Raw genomic sequence first — 22,823 nt, 5'->3', positions numbered from 1 at the left:
CCACTGACAGTGACATGTTTTGGCAAGAAATTCAAACCAGAAATTTGCTTTCTGGATTTTAATCAAAACAGAGTTCCGCATAAATAGATTTTTGCAGCATTTTCTGTATCCACCAAAATAATTCAATAATCTAATGTTAGTCAATTCTGGCGGCTCTGCATTCCCTAAAAGTTTATAATTTTTTTTTGAGCAAAGGAATATTTTATTGTGAAGAAGAACTGTTAGAAGCTGTGGAGCTTATTTTACATATGTGAAGAAGCCACTGATTGGTAAGCTCAACCATTTGGACCATTTTTGTCAAGGAATCCCAAAGTCTATTATTAGCACTGACGTTGAATCACTATGGTGGATTGGCTAATAATAGCTCTCCCTGCTTTTGGTGCACCTAGATTTGTTTTTATTTGTTGTAAGAGGTTTTTTTTAAATTTTTTTTTTTATTAATGACTGTCTTTTTATCATGTCATCTTTATTAATTATTTTATTTTTGATAAGAAATTTCCATTAAAGGAAGATAGTTGTATAGAATTGTGGATACATATTGCTAGTGCATACTAGAGAGCATAACATCTTGTTACTATAAATGGACTAGACCAATCCTTAGTGAAGAGGATCGACAATTCTTGACTGAGCATCCGTAGCTGCATTTATCACTCCATAATATACTCCACCAGAAGAGCTAAGCATAGAGGAGGGGAGGTGGAAGCACTGTTTATATTATGTCATATTTTCAATTATAGTTGTAGATATCATATTGTAGTATATATCAACTTTGCATCTTGTTACTATAAATGACTAATACCTTTTAGTGAAGAGGTAAAATTCTCAATACCTATTTTTAAGGAAAAAAACCAAGGTTTAAAGTATACCACGATACCATACGATACTTGATACCAATATCCATATTGGACCCTGGATAAAATATCATCTCGTTATGCTCTCTATTGAACTACATTAAAATACATTAGCCAGAGTGATAAAATACTTGATATAGGATGATACGTCTCTTAAAATCACTTGACTGATATGATACTCGATACCAATATCTTAAACCTTGGAAAAAACATCATTTGTTATGCACAACACTGCACATATATGTTAAATAACTGGCTGAGAAAGCAAAGAAATTATAAGACTATTTTGAATTTTTCAAAATTAACGTTACCTGGTATTGACTTTATTTGAACTTTTAAATCCTAAGGTTTTTAAAAGTTATCCATATTTTTGTTTTCTTTTTCTTTTTCCAAAAAAGAAACTTCGATATCGCAATCACTGAGGTCATTTTGCTAATGCATGATATCATGAAATGCATCAGATATAATAACACTAACAATAAAATAATATTATAAAAAAATAATATAATGCTTTTTGAAGGTTATGAATCAAGTCTAGATCTTCTACCTCAAGGGAGATTCCATATGACTCAATAATTGAGTATTCATATTAAAAGATGTTACCATACATGACTGCAATTAAAAGTCATCCATCCAATAAAAGGTAAGAGATTAATTATTTTAACCTTTCGATGCACATTGCATGAGATCATGTATTTGATATTTTAGAAAAAAACAAGTGATAAATAAACTCCTTAGAGGCTTAGTTGGTAAAAAACCAACACTTTCAAGTAGGAAGTCATAGTTTAAATTTCCATGGCCCAACATATAAAAAATACATGTTCCCCCCCCCCCCAAAAAAAAAAAAAAAAAACCATAAATATATATGAGAGGGTGGGGTAAAATTATATTTTGTCTTTTAATCTGTTATTCTATTTGTGATGAATAATATAGGCCCAGGCTCAACTGTTGAGGGCCAAGACTTTAATATGGGCTCTGATTTTGGACATGTAGCTTCAGGCCCATCTATTTTGGATTTGGATCAGCCTGTTGCGGGTCAAGACTTCAATGTGGGCTCTATTTGGGTCATGTGAATTCAGGCCCATCTAATTTTGTCACTTGATGCTTCTAGTTTATAGACAATGGGCATTAACCCAACACTTGTATTTGGTTTGGTGTGACAACCAATGGCTCAACCCAGAGGGGTGGCTCAGTTGGTAAAACACAAACAATTTCAAGTAGAAAATCAAAGCTCGAATATTCTTAGGGCTAGGGGTGTAGTCCCGCCTATTATGTAATACCCATCCCTCAATATATAAAATCGCCTATTATGCATAAGAGAGAGAAAAAAGAAAGGGAATAGAATCAATGATCCTGGTTTGGTGTCGAATGGGTTAAGAGATTGATCTCTTCAAACCATGGTTCACCATATGGTAACTAGGTCTCTAACAAGTATTAGAAAACCAAATCTGCAAAATGCCCTAACTGTTTTTATTATTTTCATTGAGCCTCAAAGTGTTGAGGCTGTTCTTTTTCATCATAGATGGCGAGCAACATGCAAGGAGACGACTACCCTAGCTCAAAAGTGCCAATTCATCTCATTTTGGTGAACTAGCACACTTGAATTGATCCCTTTTACCAAACAAGATTTTGGGTGATGCTGCACTAAAACAAGTTTAAGTACAAAATCACTATCTTGAGACGGTTTCCAAATATCCGATAATAAAACTTGAACCTTGTACCTCATACCATCCATATAAATGATGTGAGTTGTAAATGGATTTTCAAGACCAAACTTGAAGGTGAAAATTTCAAACTCAGAAAGAGATTTGGTGAGTCCAACTGTCAAGCTAGTGGTACTTTCTTGGTATTTGAATTTTCCAATCCAAAGGTTTCCAAAAGTTTTTTTTTTGGGAAAAAGTAACTTAGGTATGTAATCACTGAGATCATTTCACTAATTGATGATATCATGGAGCACCTCATATACAATAAGATTAATAATAAATTAATACATAATATATAAAGAAATAAATGATATAATACTTGTTAAAGGCTATGAATTGAGCCTAGAACTGCTATCTTGTAGGAAGCAGGAGATGATTTTGACTTAAATTAACTATTCATATTAAAAAATTTTACCGCGCAAAGACTGCAATTAAGAATCATTTGTCCAATAAGAATTAAGAGATTAACTATTTCAACCCTTGCATGTACATTGCATGAAACCATTTATTTGATCTTTAAAGAAACAATTATAAGAATGGGGACCGTGGGGGGTAGTAGTATCTTTTGAATCTTTAACCAAAAATATTGGAAAATGATTTTTTTTCTTCTTCTTCTAATCTATTCTTTTATTTGTATTCTTCGGATACTTTTTGTATTTTAAATTTTCAAGTCTTCCAAAAAAAATCTCAATTTAAGCCCAACTTTGTTGAATTAAGCCCAGCTAAAGTAAAGCCCACGTTGGTTAGTCCTAGATGGGCCTCGTTGGCTTTGGTTGACCTAAAACACTGTTGGTCCAACTTGCTCCGGGCCCAGCCTAAGCCCAATCTAACTTTTCAATCTAAAAGGTTGAGGGATTTGAGATACAAATAACTATTTTTTTATGTCCCTAGAACAAGGTTGGGTTTAGACATGCTTAACCCAACTAAATCTATTGACACCCCTTCTTTGGTTGGTCTATAGGTTGCTGAAAGAACTACTTTGCTCAAACAAACAATCTCTTACCCAATTGATATATTAATCTTCCCTATAAGAGTCTTAGAAAATCAAAGTCTTCCCCCCCCTCCCCCTCCTCTCTTTTGGAATTGAGCTTCACTTGGGTCAAGCTAAGTACACTTTGACTTCGCTTTCGGCTTTGAGGAGATTTGAACTTTTATCTTCTTATTACAAGGCGTTAGTCTTTTACCAACTAAGCAACCCTACGAGATTAGAAAATCAAAGTTACATGATCATTAAAAATAGCGATCGCAAACTGACCGGGTCAAACCATGGTCGTTTCGGTTTATCCCGGTTAGGACTGGAACGAGGAGCCAACCAAAAAGTCCCTTGGGCACAAAGGAACTTGATCCCATCAAATTCGAGATAGGCAATCTTGCCTAAGAAAGAACTAATAACTAATTTGGATTAGGGGAATTAAACCCAATGATCGTACAGCTACATATGAGATTAGTGAATTGATCTAAAAGTCAAAATAGGAGGTAAATCATATATAAGTGAAAGAACAATCTAGTGAAAAGGTAATTGAAATCGTTTCCCTCCATTCCATCTTTCAATTAAGTTCTACAACTCGCCAGAGCTCTTTGGTAGTATTCTTATTGACTTAACCATCGGAGGTGGCTTCCCGACCGACAAGTTGACCACGTTTGACGTTTGTTTTACAAGCATCCAGTGGTTGAACAATTTTCAGACTCATCAAACTATACCAATTGAATTCAACATAAGATTTGAGATCAACCCAACCTTGGATACGAAATATATATGCAGCTCATAAATGGTGGCTTCCCGAGTATCTGAAAGGCTGCAGTCTAGAAAATACCTCATGGGTTTACTGTATCATCTTTCTGAATGAAGAAACCTGAAACCCAAAGATCAAAGTAGATTTGGATTAGGATCTTTGACTTTGACTCACCTTTAAAAGAGGTTAATTAGTTAAACTTAGATGGATTGCTATGAGTTGTTGCTTGAGTGATCATGAATTTAATAAGATTCTTCCAGAAGACATCACCGCCGTGTGGCCGGTGTGGCCGGTGGTAGGTGGAGCTGTATTTTCCATTTATTGAGAATGATATTAAGAAAGGTTTAGATGCAAATTTTTTAAAAGAGGGACATCCTAATATAATCCTATTAATCCCAACAGATTAGGCAATAAGAAAATAAAAAAATAGACAAAGAAAATGGTCCCTTTTTCTGTTAGAACTTCTAGTTGATTAGAGGAAATAATGAAAATAGTTATATTATTTTATATTTTATTATAATGTAAAATGACGAGAAGAAGAAGAACAACGAGTTTATGAAAAAAGAACGAGCAACACTCTAGAACCACAAGAGACTAAGAATGATTTAAGGAGTTATGAAATTATCTATGACTTCACAAAATTTGCTAATGAAGTGTATTAGTATGCAAATTTAAGACGCATTATGGGGTTCATTACTAAATTGATATAGTTTTGAAGTATCTGTGATTTTGCTAACTATCTTGGGATGTTTTTTCGCGTAGCAAGTGATAAGCATAGAGTTTTTTTGTCTAAGAATGTTATCATATGTTAATTTTGAGGATTGCTCAGTTGGTAAGACCAATGCAATTACCAGGTTAAAGGTTTGAATCCCCTCCGAGCCAAGGGGTGAATTGAAGTCTTGCTTTATATCTAAATTGCATGTAAAAAGAATCCTTTTTGAATTATATTTCTCAAGATCTTGAATATCGAAATCCAACAATAACTCTCCCTTAGATTTATATTGGCGGAAGGCATAGGATTAAGAGGAAGATCAATTAGTCATCAAACCGGTCACAAGGACTGCGGGCCTATAGGCCCAGGGGATTGGGGCGGGGCGGGGGGGGGGGCTATGAAGAGACTGTGTTTTCGAATCCAATACCTATTTGGTCTTACTGCCTCTATATAGAAGACTATCATCATTGTACTAGAAATACATCACATTCACAATAAAATAAATCTAATAATTACTAAAAAATTTGAGCATGGATTCGTCAATGTATTAGCTTCTTATATGAAAAATGCTTCGGTGAGTTCTTTTGATTCAAACAATAATAAAAATGATGATTGACTTTGTTCCATTTTGAATACATTCAGATGAATTTGAAAATTTCTTTATTAAAATGGATTATCTCCTAGATTTCTTATGTACATATTATAATCACAAAGCAGGAACAAAACGAGGTCAATCTCATTCTAGTTTATGGGTATAATCTCATTCTAGTTTATGGGTATACCCGTTTGGTTGTGTGAGATTTATGGGTATAATCTCATAAAATCAACTGTTTGGTTAGCTTTAATCTTTGGAATGAAATATGTAGATTCATCCTGAAAATACATCTATGGAGTCATGGTTCAAATGTTTAGTACTTTTATAGTAGACGTGAAATCTTTAGTGTAAAAGGGTGAATCTCTAGATTTCATGAATCCATATATTCATACAACCAAACAGGTATAAATCTTCCATTTGTGAATCTATAGATTTAAAATCTCTGGATTCATGTAACCAAACAAGCCCTAAAAAAATGTTATCAAGCGCATACTTATTTGACCATATCCTTGATAATGCTTCTTCTTCTTTATACACCAATGAGGTTAAGTCATTTTGAATCTCAACTTTATTTTTTCTTGCTTACTCTTAATTGTAAATTAACTCATGTGTGTTTAAATTAATCATTTATGGCTGAAAAAAAAGTGAAAGTCAACCTTTGATAAAAAAAATTAAACAATATGACATTACAGTTATTATGATAAATCATATAACAAATTCAATTTGGTCATCATGATTACATTTATTTCAACATGCAATTAAGACATAAATAATCATATACTATAGAAAAAACATAACGAAGTCCATTTCAAATTTAAATTTATAACTGTTTCAATAAAAACTCAAAAAAGTAAGGAACTAATAATATAGCATTTAAAGTTGTTTAAAACCCAAATGATTGGGATCTTTTACAATGAATCCAGACCATTTGATTTATCTTCTTACAATAGGGTTGGATTGGATAGGGTTTTGTAAAATGCAAGCCCTACTCTTTAATACCTTAACTTCGATCATCTTAATCACGATCCTGTTAGGTCAACTCAGACATGCAATCTTGATCTAACCACAAAACAATAATAATTCATAGTTTCATATTATTACCTTATATTTATTAAAAATACCTTACAAGATGATCTAATTGAGCTAGACCAAACCTAGTCAAAACCCCAGCCCTGAACAAAACCCTAACCCTAATTTAACATAAGGATATTTGGACTTTGGCTTACTCTCAGAGTTAGAATTTTGGATCCACTTACAACTTCATGCTTAGGACAGGCAAGGCAGGTTTAGGTCATCAATGGCAAAGTTTTGTCATTAGATACTCTAATTTGCATGTCTCATATTCAGAGCAGGTTTAGGTCATCAATGGTAAAGTTTCATATTGGATACTCTATTTTGCATGTTTCATATTCTTGTAGCTATAAGATTCGTTTAGATAGATATCTTTTGTGGTAATTTAAATGAGCCTTTTTCTTCCTCCCTTCTTGATAAAATTGGAGTTGGAGTTGCAATTATTTATTTTTATTGTCTAGTTGTCAATGCTAGCTACATTGATAAATTGAGGTGTTTGGGGTAGTTTTATATGTGCTTTTGGTTCAGTGGTAGCAACAATATTATACGTAGAAGTAGTAAGACTAAGAAGGTCTCGGATTCAAACTCTTGACCTTATACCATGAGGCGTTAATCTTTTACTAACTCAACCAACCTTTGAAGTTGGCTAATTACTTACTTATCCAGCAAAAATCGATTACCCAATCAAAGATTACAAGACTTGCCCTAGGGTTTCTAGAGAGAGTTCTAACCATCTTCATCTTACTTTGTTTGTTAATATTTCTTGTTCTATACACTCAAAACCAGACCCACTGCCATTCTTATATCCAGTTCATAACGCTATACGTGACTGCTCAGGCATGCACACAGTTCCAGCAAACATCTGGTAATTTGGCAAGTTGGATTGGAACTTGCAATTCCGGCATGACTTGTAAGTTAGTCTTTTAAGAATGAGAAGAATGCTCCGTACTCTACAAATCCCATACTTATATGTTCAACCGCTTTGAATTGATACTTAGAGCTTTGGAAATGTTAGCAGTAGTTGACCTCAAATCAAGTTATCTAGATTTGCACCCCATAGCCACAAAGTTAAGATTTGAAAAATCCTTTTTATTCTCATTTTTTATTCAATAAACGCCATGTTTTAGCTACTAATCAGCTGTTTTTAAAAATTGGAGACATGATTTAGAGTTGAATACAACATACTCTGATCTGTTCTTCACCGACCCAACTCCCCATTGCAGGCTTTTAATCCTTTGTTACAAACAGTTGATCCATTTAAAGATTACAAACCAAGATTTCGAAATCTCAGGTTGACCCTTTTGTCAACCCTGCTCATGTGAATCTTCACGTGATTGGTTGCTTTGCTTTTTCTAAAAATAAAAAATAGAAAAACCCAAAGTCAATTCACCAAATTAATAAAATAACTGAAGCATAATCTAGAGCTTTAAGCAACCTTATGATATAAATTCCAAAGCTACTTCAAGTTTTTTCGAACAATCCACAGGTCTTAGCTAGTGTTCTTCAATGGCTCTAAGAAGTTATAATAACCATAACCATGATATCCTTGATGTTCTCTGGGCAATATTTTTCCTTCTCAGTTTTACAACCAGTGCAGCCAATTCATCAGATGTAAGCTATAGTTTCTCTATTTTCCTTTTTTATTTTTTCCCTCTTAAAATTTGGACATTGGATATATATGCATGCAGCTTCATGTGTCTCAAGTTCTTGTATCTGTTGGGGTTTTCCTAGTTCTTGTATTTATTAGGGTTTTTCCTAGTTAGGTCTTTTCTAGCTAGTAGAGAATTCTTGATAGCCCCAGAAGCAGGTTCCTGATAGATCTCCACATATGTTTTCTACTACTTTATGTTGTGAATCTTTTTCAGCTTTTCCTGTCACATGAAATCTGTGTTAAATTTGCTCTACTTTTGTTTTCTTCTTGTTTAGTGATGTTTCTCTTTCTTTATTGATCATTGGTTTGGTCATGTAGTGGCTCAACCAGGGTGGAGATATATATAACAGAAGGTATGCCAAGGATGAAAGAAAGATAAACCCAAGAACAGTTTCAAGATTGCAGTTGAAATGGAAATTTTATGCAGGAAAAGATATTACAGTAACGCCGGCGATTTATGATGAAACCCTTTATTTTCCCAGTTGGAATGGGTATATCTATGCTGTGAAAGAAAAAGATGGGTCACTGGTGTGGGAGAAGAACATAGAGAAGCTTACTGGATTAAAAGGAACTGGGATGATCTACGGAGTAAACGTGTCTGTTTCAAGATCAACACCGACTGTTGCTGGAGATATTCTTATATTTGGAATTTATGGTCCTGCAGTTGTTTTTGCAGTGAACAGAAAAACTGGGAATCTTGTTTGGTTGACTCACCTAGATACTCACAATGCTTCTCTTGTTACCATGTCTGGAACTGCCTATGATGGGTTAGTAAAGTTCTTCCTTTTTCTGTAGTTTGTTTTGGATATAGTTCATGGACAATCATAGATTAATAGAGAGAGAGAGAGAGAGAGAGAGAGAGAGAGAGAGAGAGAGAGAGAGAGAGAGAGAGAGAGAGTAATGTATACGGACAAATAATACTTACGGATTTTCCTTTACTTGAGAGAGAGAGTAATGTTTACGGACAAATACTACTTATGGATTTTCCTTTACTTATAGGATCCTAGTTCATTCAACTATAAGTAATAGATCATGGCTCACGAATTGATGAATTTTTAATGATTCTGCAGAGCTTTCTATGTGGGAACTTCATCAGCTGAGGAAACTGTAAGTGCAGACCAATGCTGTACTTTCCGAGGGAGAATGGCAAAACTAGATGTCTCTGCAGGGAAAATATTATGGCAAACCTTTACTCTTCCAGATAACAATGGTAAACAAGGAGGATATGCAGGTGCAGCTATCTGGGGAAGTAGTCCTTCCATTGATGTTTCTCGTGGTCTGGTTTATGTTGGAACTGGAAATCTCTATTCTGCTCCATCTTATGTTCTTGATTGCCAGCAGAATGCAACTTATGAAGAAGAATGCATTGAACCAGATAATCATGAAAACTCAATCTTGGCTTTTGATATCAATGAGGGAAACATCAAATGGTATCGACAGTTAGGTGGCTATGATTTATGGTATTCAGCTTGCAGTCATCCTGGTACTCCAAATTGCACTCCTGGCTCTGATCCTGATGTTGACTTTGGTGAAGCACCCATGATTCTCACTATAGTTGGTAATCGAACTAAGCACGATGTTGTCACTGCTGTACAGAAAAGTGGCGTTGCTTGGACACTGGATCGTGATACCGGCGACATTGTTTGGTCTACGGTAAGTCTGTTAATTAGCTAGGGAATTCGGGTAGAATCCAATCTTAAAAGCTATTCATTAAGGAGATGGTGTCAAGTGCCTGTAACTCCCCATTCGGGTCCCAATGAAAAGGGATTAATAGACCATGTTGTCATGGAAACTTAAAGATTGATTTGGTCTTCCATAGATACTTAACAGAATTCCTTCTTGTAGGTAGCTGGCCCTGGTGGTGTCATGGGAGGAGGGATCTCAGGAGCTGCAACAGATGGATCGAGAGTTTACACAAATATTGCTAACAGCAGCCATAAGAACTTCACCCTCGTACCATCAAATAAAACCACAACAGCAGGAGGATGGGTGGCTATGAACGCAAACACAGGTGAAGTTCTTTGGTCAACAGAAAACCCAAGCAATGCCACAGCAAATGGTCCAGTGACCGTTGCTAATGGTGTGTTATTTGCTGGTTCAACAAATCAAGATGGGAGTATATATGCATTAAGTGCTGAGGAAGGGAAGATTTTGTGGTCATATGAGACTGGTGCAACAGTATATGGTGGAATTTCAGTAAGCGATGGTTGCATTTATGTGGGGAATGGATTTAATGTCACACTTGCAGCAATTTTACTGAACTCTACTCCTGGAACTTCCCTCTTTGCCTTTTGCCTTGATGATTGATTATCACTTCTTAGCCTACAAAATTGTAAAAATACCCCTAGATGGGAATGAAGATTTAGATATGAAATTGTTGTAAAATAACACCATTGTAGTAGTTATCAACAAAAGTTATAAATGAATTGTAATTAAGTTGTGTATTAATATCGGGAGAGCTTTTTTCCCCACAATAAAGATCTGCAAAAATTCATGCTACAACATTCACTAACATTTCATTTGTACACTCAAATTTACATTACAGAAGATCCGGTCGAAATCCTTTCTGTGTTGCTGTACATTAAATATCAACTCTCTAATCATTTTAATGTTCTGCTGCTGGTTTTCCTTTTGCTGCAAAAAGATAAAGGGTAAGCATGTTCTGATGTTCGTTACTTCACTTGGCTTTAGATCTGGAAGCTCCTTCATATCATCTTCATGGTCCTCATAGCTGACAGCCTTTTGCTAAACGAAAATGTCCATAGGAAAAAAATATAAGGCTATAAAATTCCAAATCTATGCATGGGAATAACAGTTCACATTTTGCATATCCTTCTTCTTTGCAAATTAGAACAATTGATTAGTGAAGAGATGCCAATGACTCAATGAGTAACATCATTAGACAGAAATGGAGAATAACATATCCGTAGCAAATTATCTGCCAGAAAGATGAAGATATTGACTACTGGTATCAACTTGAACAAGCAATATATCTAGAACAATTGTTTTCCAAGAGCTAAGAGTCATTTCGTCTGAAACTATATGCACAGAGACAACTGACTTTAAGGGGTCATGTGTATAAATTGACTAGAAAGAAAGCCTAATGCCAATTAATGAGGTAGTCTGCGCATACGTTACTCTCAGAAATAAAGACAGATAAATGGAACTGAGAACTCAGAACCTTTAAACCCTAAAATTAATGTTCACTTGATAGAATGGACTGACATTTATTATATCTTACATTAAAGATTGGATTACTAAAAATTCAGCATGATTGCATAATTATCTACCAAATGTTCTGCATTTATTGAACTTTGTCGTGATCATCCAAGAAATGAAACTTGATAGTCAGGTTGACTTCCTCTAAGGCTTGAACAATTTTCTAACTCCAATGCATCAATGATGAATTTTAATTTCTTTTAACCAGAAAATACAGAAAACCATTTGTAGCTCCAATCATTCTATTATCTCTTGCGGCACAAGAACGAAGATTTTGCCTATTCAAACTATAATATCACTGAATCAATCTACATGATATGGTAAAGTCTCATCTAAGTTTGTACTACAAGGCACACGATTATGAACTCTCATAAGAGAACTCCAAAACTTTGTGGAAAATTTTGCAGGTTTAAATCTGTGAAAAAAATAAAAGAAAACCCATAAAAAGTTCAAGCCATAATATTTCGTCCACCATCACACGGCAACGACTGTGGCATAAAGAAGGGCAACTGTGAAAATACATTTTATTCAAACCATCATTTCGATAGTCAATAGAATCTAAGATAAATGAATGGAGAAAAGCAACACCCAGATAGAAGAAAGAATCACACCACTAGTACGAAACAATAAAATTTTAATAAGTTTGCTGATCAACCAATAAAACAAACTACTCTTTCATGAATCCTCTATTGTAATTCCATGGGAGAAGTTCTGCATGGGAGGTTACAATAACAGTTGGGTGAAGATCATAAGGTCTTCTACTGAGTATCAAACCTAACTCATCACTACAAAGATTTGAAACCCTTTAACCATCAAACTAATTTATATATAACTGTTGAGAGTTGTACTCTTCACATTTGAAATATATGTAGAGATATAGATATATACATTATCGACAGAGTAAAAGCAATTATAAACTTAATAAAAGGATAGGTTATCTATCTTAACTAGCCCCCAAGAAAGTATCAACTTTTGCATTACTTGCAGCTGACAAGAACTTCATGCAAATGGGTGGACTCAACTTAGCCAAAGCAAGTAAAGCAGTGGGCAAAGACCATAGACCATCACCACAGATCAAACCAGAAGCAACAGCTGGTCCAAATATATCTGCTTTAGCCTTGTTCTTCCTTTCCCATATAAATAAGATCAAGCTCCCAATGCACATGTCAATGGCAAAGTAAGATCCTATGTAGAATGGTATTGCCATAGCCATTGGGATTGGTATGTACTGAGACCATTTCTTTCCTGCACAATCTTTGATCAAGTTAATCACAATTGATGCAACAAAGAACACAACACAGAGTTGAAGGCAATGACTAGGGAGTGATGAGAACCCTTCAACACCAAGCGTAGACATGCTACGGTAGACGAGTGCATAAGGGGCTGGATATGCTGAACCAGTTGTACCCAAATCAGGGAAAGCCTTGTAGAATATCAAGAAGACACAAGGGGAGATAACACAGCCTATTGCAGTTCCAATCACTTGGCTTATAAACATTGATCTTGGTGAAGCCAAGGTCAAGTACCCAGTCTTGAAATCTTGTGAGAGATCTGATGCTGTGGAGACAATGTTCATCATCACACCACAAGCTGCAAGACCTGCTAGAACACCTCCATGTGTTGCCCCAGCCCATCCACCAATAGAGAAGATGGCAAGTTTCCCATATGTAGAGGCTAGAGACCAGTCAGTAAGTCCACACCCATATGAATTACAGAAAGCCAGAACTGGTGCAAAGACATAGATGAGCAATATATGGTACCACTTGAGTGGGAGGAAGATGTGCGGTAGTACAATAATGGATATGGCAGCAATAGTAACATAACCTCCTATAGCAAACCAAGATGGAATTTGGTCTTTGAGGAATATTCTTGTTCTTAGTTCATCATCATAAGAAAGAGACGGGCTGGAGATAGAGAGACCCTCAACTTTTGCACCCCGCTTCTGCTTGAATATACTGATGAGTGTTATGCTCAGCACTTTCACAAAGTTGTATACACCATCTCCTAATATCATGGCAATTGAGATGAAAACCTGTGGATTAAGAAAGCTTAGAAGCAGTGCCAATGTGAAGTGAGAAAGTTTTTGAGCTTTTCTCCATTTTATTTGAAGCTTACAGGTGAAGCTCATATATGAGATTAACCCATGACAGCCAATTGTGATGTTATGAAGTAATCACCTTCTTTGATCTATTATATTGATGATGGTTAATTTAGTAACTTCCTTTGGTTGAATCAGGAAAACAAATCTTACCCTGTAACCTTGTATGCCATAGAGACTGGTATCACTGAGTTTTGCAGAATACCAATCACCCTTTTTAGTTTCTATAAGAGGCCACATAACTCCCCAAGCAAGAACTCCTCCAATTAACACGGATATGTTAATGATGTATGGACAGATCATTCCAACCCCAACATAAGTCGCGGAGAAATCAAAGAAAAACCTATTTTCCAAACAAAGAACAGTAGATTTCAGTAGTATTCCAAAACTAGAATTAAGCCAAATGGATATCATTTAGGGTTTTAGAGCAATACTAAGCCCAGAAAATATAATGCTTCACTATTTGACATTACAGGGGTTGGAATACATCTCAAATCATGAGATTTTAGTCTTCTAATATATAGTAAGATTACCAAGCCAATATAAAATAAGAAATGACATCGTTTGAAGCTTAAATTTTAATAATTAGATGTTTCCCCAATCCTCTATCACATAAAAAAAACCCAACCCTATTATTCATGTAGATCCCTGCAATTTAAACACATCAGCGTTGGTGAAAATCAAGAGTAGTGCTTCATGTATCTGATTCTAGAGCTTCTTATATACACAAAATAAAATCAAACTAGTAACTCTAGCTATGGAACTCTCTTCTACTTACTTATATTTAAAGGCTTCAAGACCAAATGTAGGGAAGCTGGCGAATCCACAACTATCCCCTCCAGTGAAGAACCATTGGAAGAAACCCCATAAGAAGCTGAAGCTGAAGAACTTGGTCAATGTACGGACTTGTTTCCTGAGAACATGAGAAAATATGACCCATAAGAACCCTACTTGAACTAGTCAGTTCCATGCAAGATTGCTTTGTTTTGGAAATCTTACTTTGCTTGTTTGGCTCCTTGAGGAGTGTGGAAACTGTTTATAAGATGTGCGGTTGCACTGCCACTTGGGTAAGTCAGCCTAAAGTCAATAATCATGATCTGAAAAACAAACACGAAAAGGTAACATAAGTTACACTGTGGTGTTTGTTTATCTAAGTGAAGCTATAGATCAAAAGTCCACTGGTAAGAAGAGGCAAACTACCATGAAATGAGTTCAATCAAATACCTTCCGAAGAGGCACCACAGAGAAGAGACCAATGAAACTAACAACAAAGAGGAATCCCATTATCCATCCAATATGAGGGTTCTTGATATTTTGAGCATCATTAAAGTCTGGTGATTGCTTTGCCACGACCTCACTCATTCCAAACAGGTAACTCCCAAAGCCACCTGTTCATCATTCAAATTAAAACCATAGCTTCATCAACAGTTATGAAAACTCTCTCTCTCTCTCTCTCTCTCTCTCTCTCTCCATGACAGGAGCCTAACCTGGTAGGTTGCAGTTCAACCACTGAGGAAAGTGAAATGTGAAATAAATAATGAAAACTAAATGTAAAGAAAGCAGAGAATGTTGATTGGTTGGATGTCGAGGTGCATCCATACCAAACCAAGTACGAGTCTCTTGATCACCTCTCTGTTAGGGTAGATGTATGTGCTCCTGACACCTCTACACCACAAAATAAGGGTGCGGCTCACTGAGAGTTCCACCTCTTATTTTTCCGTACTCAGAGGTGGATGCTACCCTTACCAACATGGTCATTTCACCCCTCTTGGTGTTTAGGCTTCATGACACAAAGGTAAGATCCAAGTTTTTTGAAGGCCGGCATGGAGATTTAACAATTTTGGGCTCTTACATGTGGAAGAGAATAGATAACATACCGCTGAAAGCAATTCCGGAACTCGCGACGACACAAGTCTGGATGACGGTGTTCTCTTGCCTTGTGAAGGGTTGCTTGAGCATACCAACCTTCTCAAGGAGCTTAGTCCATGTCTTTACAAAGAAGAATCCCAGAAGCCCAGCAGAGACGTTGAGAGAAGGTATGATACCAGTGGTGAGGTTAAGCTTCATGACAATGAAGCAGAAGAGCACCGAAAGAATGGCACTCACCACAAAGGCTCTCACGGTCAGCTGATCTTGCCATGAAGGAACCTTCTTGTGCTCAAAGAGCTGTTCAACACTAAGCAATTCTTCTTTATCTTCTCCATCTCTCTTTTTTGATCTCTGTCTATTCAGAAGTTCTGATTCAGGAGAACCTTCATGCCTGTTCACCACCTTGTCACCATCCCCGTTCTCCATTGAATTGGAGCAAACTCAATGGAGAACTTGGGAGAATCAGGCTAGGAAGTTGGGATGCAAAAGTCGATACCCAAACGGAGAATCTCTTCCAAGTCTTTTTCTTGGAAGTTCTTCTCAATTGCTCTATGAGCTGCGAGGGAGAATTTCCAAAACTAAATTCTGAACTATTTATATCTCCAACTAAGGTGCTTCACTGTCGGTTGCGTAGCTGGTTTCAGCTTGAAGGAAGCAAATTTGATTCTTCTCTGACCATGAGAAGAGAATATCTATTTATATAAAGTGTTTTCCTGGTTGAAATCATTTTAGATTCCAAACCGTTGTAACTGATTTTCAACTATTCGACTCAAAAGCCCTTGACTGGAGAGAGATTAAAACAGAAATCCCAACTCATATTGTTCTTATCTTAAATCCTAAATTTGCTTTTCTTAGTTATAAACAGAATTAGTACCTTACCTTTTTTATGTCCCGAAACAAATGACTCTAGTAAAAGTAGTCCTACATAAATAGAGAAGATCTCTAGTCTTTGTTTGCTGCCCCTATGGCTCTTGGATTGCGAGACATGGCATTTTGAAATCGGCACCCATAATTGCAAAGGTAGAAAAATCATAATTGTAAGATCTCGAAAATGTAAGATATTACGATTCAAGAATCACTCAAGAGATACCCGAATGGTTACAAACGAAAATTCTAGACTCTATTATAATTAACCCATAATATTTTTATACCTTTGAGAGCTGACCAACATGTAGTTCTCACTTTCTTTCGGTCTCATTGCATTATCACTCAATACATACAATCATTTTCAGGGCTGAGCTAGGACTTAACATTCTAGAGAGAAGGGGCGGGGTACTTGTCCAATGCCCTAAAGGCTAATTAGTATGTACCAATTTTTTTTTTTATTGAGATGCAATAATCTTTCTATCCAATTGTTTTTACTGTTAAATTTTTTTTCTCCAATTGGGAAGGCCAAGTGCAAGTATTTCACACATGAAAATGGGGCCAAAGGAATATCAATTGAGAAATTTCAAAAAATGGGGACCGTGGCCCAGGGAAAGCTCCTACCTTGATCATCTTCTTTTTTATTTTATTTATTTATTTATTTTTGGGAGAATGATACCATCATTTTCAGTTCATTTATAAAACCATGGCTCCATGCAACATCAGTTGTGTGAATACTATTCTCAATTACACCTTTTCTACACCATTCAATACAAGTATGAGCACAACCTTACATGAACTTAGCTAGATACATTGAGAAATAAACTATCTAAACACTTGGACAAATCAGATTCTTGTATCCGTTTAGACTGGATTAAGTCATTAAGATCATCATCCTCACAAGTTGAAACGTCAACTATGCCGTCTAAAATCCGGAACTACGTACACATAAACAATTTGGAAGGAAGAAAATTACATTGAACTTATCCGACGACAGATACTTGAAATTTAACCATTAGGGTGCAAGAAAGCATCCACCCTGATATTTGTTGATCGTGACAGAAACTTCATGCATATGGGTGGATTCACCTTTGCTATAGCAAGTATCGAACTGGGCAAAGTCCATATCCCATCACCACAGATCAAACCAGAAGCTACTGCAGGTCCATAGATATCTGCTTTCTTCTTGTTTAGCTTCTGCCACACAAATAATATCACAGTTCCAACAAACATGTCAATAGCAAAGTAAGAACCAATGTAGAATGGAATAGCCATGGCCATTGGGAGTGGTATGTACTTAGACCATTTCTTTCCGGCCAAATCTCTGATTCCATTTATGAAGATTGATATAAAGAATAACCCATAGCAAAGCTGAAGGCAATGGTGTGGAAGAGATGAGAACCCCTCAGTTCCTAGCATAGCCATGCTGCGGTAGACGAGTGCATTAGGGGCTGGGTATTCTGAACCATTTACGCCTAGATCAGGGAAAGCCTGGTAGAAAATCCAGAAGACACAAGGGGAGATGACACAACCCATTGCAGTACCAATGACTTGGCTTACAAACATTGAACGCGGCGAAGCCAAGGTTAAGTAGCCTGTTTTGAAGTCCTGTGAGAGATCAGATGCAGTAGAGACTATGTTCATCATCACACCACAAGCTGCAAGGCCTGCAAGAACACCTCCATGTGATGCCCCAGCCCATGCACCAATTGTGAAGATAGCAAGCTTTCCATATGTAGATGCTAAGGACCAATCAGTCAGCCCAGCTCCATATGCATTACAGAAAGCTAGAACTGGTGCAAAAATGTACATGACCAAGATGTAGTACCACTTGAGAGGCTGGAAGATGTGTGGAAGTGTAATAATGGAAATAATAGCTATAGTTACATAGCCTCCTGCTGCAAACCAAAATGGAATTTGATCTTTGAGAAAGAGTTTGGTTCGTATCTCATCATCATAAGAGGGGGGTGGGCTTGTAGCTGAATTGCGGCTGCCAACAGGGAGAATTGCGTTTCTTCTATCACGAATTTCTTGAGATATGCCGATTAGTGTTCTGCTCATCACCTTCACAAAATTGTATAGACCATCTCCCAATATCATGGCAATTGCAATGAAAACCCTGTAACCTTGTAAACCATGGAGACTACTAGGAGAAAGGCTTGCAGAATACCAATCACCTGCTCTATCACCTATAAGAGGCCACATAATACCCCATGAGAGAATTGATCCGAGTAACACAGATACATTTATGATGTGTGGACAGATCATTCCGACTCCAACATAAGTCGCAGAGAAATCAAAGTAAAACCTGTGTTTCCAGACAAAGAACAATATGTATCAATATTGACAGATGATAATAATATTTATGTATAACTAATCGATCACTTCCTACTTACCTGTTGTCATAGGCTTTGAGACCTAATGTAGGAAAACTTGCAAAACCACAATTATCTCCTGCAGTATAGAACCATTGAAAGAAACCCCACAAGAAGCTGAAGCTGAAGAACTTGCCCAATGTCTTGACTTGTTTCTTAGCTATTTTGGCTCCTTGAGGAGTGTGGAAGCTGTTGATAAGGTGTGCAGTTGCAGTGCCACTTGGGTAGATCAATTTAAAGTCAATTATCATAATCTGAAAAAAAAAAAAAAAATACAGAAACAGGAATAAATCTTATATAATCCCAACATAAGAAATAATTCCATGGGAACTAGAGTCTTTTGAATAAATGAATTGAAATTACCTTCCGAAGCGGAACCACAGAGAAGAGGCCAATGAAACTAACAACAAAGAGAAACGCAATCATCCATCCAATATGTGGGTTCTTAACATTTTGAGCATCATTGAAAACTGTTGATTGCTTAGCTATAGCCTCACTCATTCCAAAGAGGTAACTCCCAAAACCTCCTGTTCATCATCATTCAAATTAAACCATTAATTCCATCAAGGATAATGAAGTTTCTAAACCAATTATGATCAAAATCATAAAATGCATGGTTTGATTAAGCGTAGGTTAGGCATATTCTTATTGGGCAATCCGACATGATGGGACTAGAAAGAGGGTAAAAAAGTAAAAAAGCTCCAATTATTTAATGAAAAATAGAGTTAAATCTGTCTAATGACTTTGATCAACTTATTTCAGGGCGATCTGTACTCTGGATCGGAAAATCAACAAAAACAAAACTAAGTTGAGATTTAACAGGAAACTTACCACTGAAAGAGATGCCGGAGCTGGCAACAACACAGGTTTGGATGACAGTGTTCTCTTGCCTTGTAAAAGGTTGTTTAAGCCAACCAGTTTTCTCCATAAGCTTCGTCCATGTCTTCACAAAGAAGAACCCTAAAAGCCCAGCAGAGACATTCAAAGAAGGTATAATACCTGTTGTAAGGTTCAGTTTCATCACAATGAAACTGAAGAGAAATGAAAGAACTAATCCCACCACGAAGGCTCTTAGAGTCAATTGTTCTTGCCATGAAGGAACCTTCTTGCTCTCAAAGATCTGTTCTATTGAAAGCTTTTCTTCTTCTTCTTTTTGCCTTCTCTGATTCTTCTTTGATCCCTGACGATTCACTAGCTGTGGATCTGAGAAACCTTCATGGGTGTTGCTGTTCTCCATAGTATCATCTCTTTCCGCCATTGATAAAAAAAGCTAAGAGATCTTATGCTTGAGAGCTTGAAATCTTGGAACTGAAATATTTTAGAGAGTCCTTGTTATAGAGATTTCAAGAGAATATTCAACTTCTATGGAACTCACACTTTATCCATTTTAATTTCCTGTGGGCAAGTTTTAAAGCATCCATGATACAACACCATACTAGTCCATATTGAATATAAACCAATGCCATACATGTTGATACATCTATCTATTGAGTTGCACCACAATATATTGATTAGTATGATACAATACTCAGATATATGACCATACATCTCTTAAAATCACTAGACAAATATAATACTTGACACCTAATATAGTAGGATGCGGATATGGTATTACCACTATTCTGGTCCATTTACACTCCTAGTGCTGACACCTCAATTTATCATCTGAATTCATTATGGAAACAACGGTGATAAATTGTTATACCAAATGTATTTTTCGTTTTCATTATTTGTAAACATATAATAGAAATTAGACAGATTCTAGAAACGGTGGCTCCACTCAGTTTACTTTGATTAACTACTCAAAAAAATTCCATGACAGCTAATTCAGTGAAAATCAATAGGGTCGTGGGAACAAGAATGAAGTCGTTTTAATAATCCAAATGGATTTTTATTTTTATTTCTGTTTAGTTGTTGACTTTAGGGATTTTGCTCCTCTCCAGCCCACTTTTAGTGGAAGGTCATCTTATGTGTTCTCATAGTTTGAGTAGTGGTAAGGATGTCATTTCATTGAAAAAGATTATTATTAAAACATAATTGAATGACTAAAGATGTTGTGAGGGGTGACTCAAGTGATCAAAGATTAATGTTTTCATGTAAGATGTTAGAGTTCAAATTCTTTTGAGACCAGGAAGGAAATCTCGCATTATATTTTAAATTATATGTAACAGCCATTCCCTAAGGAGTATTCAAGATATGCATAAGTTGACAGCAAACCTCAATTCCAAAATAAAAAATAAAAAAATAAAAAAATTAAAAAATTAAAAAAAAAAGAAAAGAAAGGAAGAAGAAGAAAGAAAGAAGAATAAGAAAAGAAAAAGAAAAAAGAATCGTTTTCAACTCTAACGGATTAATTGACAATTTAAATATAAATACCTAAATCTCTCAATGAGTTCAAATCTCCTTATAAAAGAGAAATGAATATTTGATTTCCATTATTGAAATGACATTAAACACGAAAACATTATTAGAAGGATTTGTTAGACTGACTTTATATTTTTTTATTTTTAGAAACATTAACCATCTTCTTATATTGAATAGCTTGGATTTTTTTTTTCTTTTCCATCATATATATGATTTTTTTATTCAGCTTTGATTTGTTTGGAGGATCTTTGAAAGATAGATGTTGAAAAAATGTTTACACATTATGTATGTCATTTTAATTTAAACTATTTTATTTATGTGGTTTTATCTTATGATTTTTATTAGTCCAACATCAAGCAGAAAGGAGTTGGTTATTGAGTTTATGTATAGTAAGGATCTATATAATATATATATTTGGAGTTAAGCATCATAATCACAGTGCGAACCCATACGCCATCTGAACCAAGTCAAAACCCTAGTGTAACCCAACCATGGTTATATAGTTATATATTAATCATAGGGAATTGAGCTAAATAAGTACCTTCATAAAGGGAAGTGACCTTACTCTTTCACCTATAGCTTTTTGGGGCTCTATATAAACCCATTTTCAAATTCATTCTTACTATGAATTTCCTTCTCCTCTTCCTTCCTCTCTCTCTCTCTCTCTCTCTCTCTCTCTCTCTCTCTCTCTCTCTCTCTCTCTCTCTTCCTATTGTTGTTCTATTAAGCAGTGAACATAATCTGATTGTACTTAAAGTAACCTTTCTAGGATGCAACCTTAAAGGTTTGGGTTGACTAATTTTGGGGGTGAAGACATATTTTGTACCTGTATTGCACAACTCGGGGTGTCTAAATATCTTAAAGAAAGTACCTCTGGTACGTTTCAACTCTGACAAAGTATCATGATAACAACAACCTTCCAAATGTTTGTGCAGATTCTTCTACAAATTCTCAACAATAGATTCTTCACACGTGAAGATTAACTCTTAGCAAATGGAGTTCTTGTACATTGTAAATAGAGGTTGTTGTATAATATTTTGGAAGGAAAGCATACCGTACTAGCAACATTTGTAGGTTTTGGTTGCTGCACTTTATCAGGGACTCCAGTAAACTACGTTCTTGAACCTGAAGATATGTTTCATCACCTAACATTTGAGTCATAGGACCAGCTCATCCCCAAACTGTTGTAATTGTGGCAAGTACTAATTTCGATCATTTACCCCCAGTACTCCTGTACCCTCAAAATCCCCTCTCACAGTTCACCTGACACAGACCCAGGCTCACCTATGTCAAGTGAGCTGTGAGAAGGAAATTTTAGGAGTTCAAAGATACTGGGGGTAAAGGATCTGGGCTCTACAAGTACACCAAATACCTTTATAGTTGACCATCACTAGAAATATTGCTATCTCTAAGGATGCTTTGCTCAAATGAAATGCTTACTAGTTACACTAAGAATCTATTGTTCTTGGACATACAACAGGAGGAAAACCATTGGCTGTAATCCAGAAAACAGAGAATTACTAGGTTATGGATTTGATTTTGTACTTGGTTTTTTCTTCCGGAGGAAACAAAGTTATTGTTTCAAAAAGAAGTGCTTATAAATTAGAGATTCTTGTATTTACTCTATCAAATAAGAATCGAAAGTGCTCCTATTACTTCGAAGAAGCATTTATGTCATTTGGTAGTTTTAATACGAGCAATACATATTCATATGGTCA

General features: G+C 35.8%; 3 protein-coding genes across 3 annotated transcripts; 1 reads left to right on the top strand and 2 right to left on the bottom strand.

Moving 5' to 3' along the window:
* Positions 1-8,154: 8,154 nt before the first annotated feature.
* LOC149001020 (uncharacterized) lies at positions 8,155-10,794 on the top strand. The gene is made up of 4 exons (XM_089140892.1): positions 8,155-8,276; positions 8,635-9,083; positions 9,387-9,969; positions 10,162-10,794. The coding sequence occupies exons 1-4, from the start codon at positions 8,172-8,174 to the stop codon at positions 10,621-10,623; spliced, it is 1,599 nt and encodes a 532-aa protein (XP_088997018.1). The 5' UTR covers positions 8,155-8,171; the 3' UTR covers positions 10,624-10,794.
* Positions 10,795-12,478: 1,684 nt separating this feature from the next.
* Positions 12,479-15,886, bottom strand: LOC149001019 (putative metal-nicotianamine transporter YSL7). The gene is made up of 6 exons (XM_089140179.1): positions 15,511-15,886; positions 14,858-15,021; positions 14,633-14,730; positions 14,412-14,546; positions 13,787-13,976; positions 12,479-13,567 (listed from the first exon to the last, which is right to left on the bottom strand). The coding sequence occupies exons 1-6, from the start codon at positions 15,698-15,700 to the stop codon at positions 12,479-12,481; spliced, it is 1,866 nt and encodes a 621-aa protein (XP_088996305.1). The 5' UTR covers positions 15,701-15,886.
* A 1,191-nt stretch (positions 15,887-17,077) lies between these two features.
* LOC149001018 (putative metal-nicotianamine transporter YSL7) lies at positions 17,078-20,136 on the bottom strand. Its single transcript, XM_089139405.1, has 4 exons — positions 19,573-20,136; positions 19,105-19,268; positions 18,763-18,995; positions 17,078-18,674 (listed from the first exon to the last, which is right to left on the bottom strand). The coding sequence occupies exons 1-4, from the start codon at positions 19,997-19,999 to the stop codon at positions 17,375-17,377; spliced, it is 2,124 nt and encodes a 707-aa protein (XP_088995531.1). The 5' UTR covers positions 20,000-20,136; the 3' UTR covers positions 17,078-17,374.
* Positions 20,137-22,823: the final 2,687 nt, after the last annotated feature.

This window comes from Hakea prostrata, chromosome 11 (genome assembly GCF_041222555.1).
Source record: "Hakea prostrata isolate BN-2017 chromosome 11, UWA_Hpros_2, whole genome shotgun sequence".
NCBI lineage: Eukaryota > Viridiplantae > Streptophyta > Magnoliopsida > Proteales > Proteaceae > Hakea > Hakea prostrata.
The sequence above is the reverse complement of the archived record's forward strand: the minus strand, read 5'-3'. Positions and strand labels throughout refer to the sequence as shown.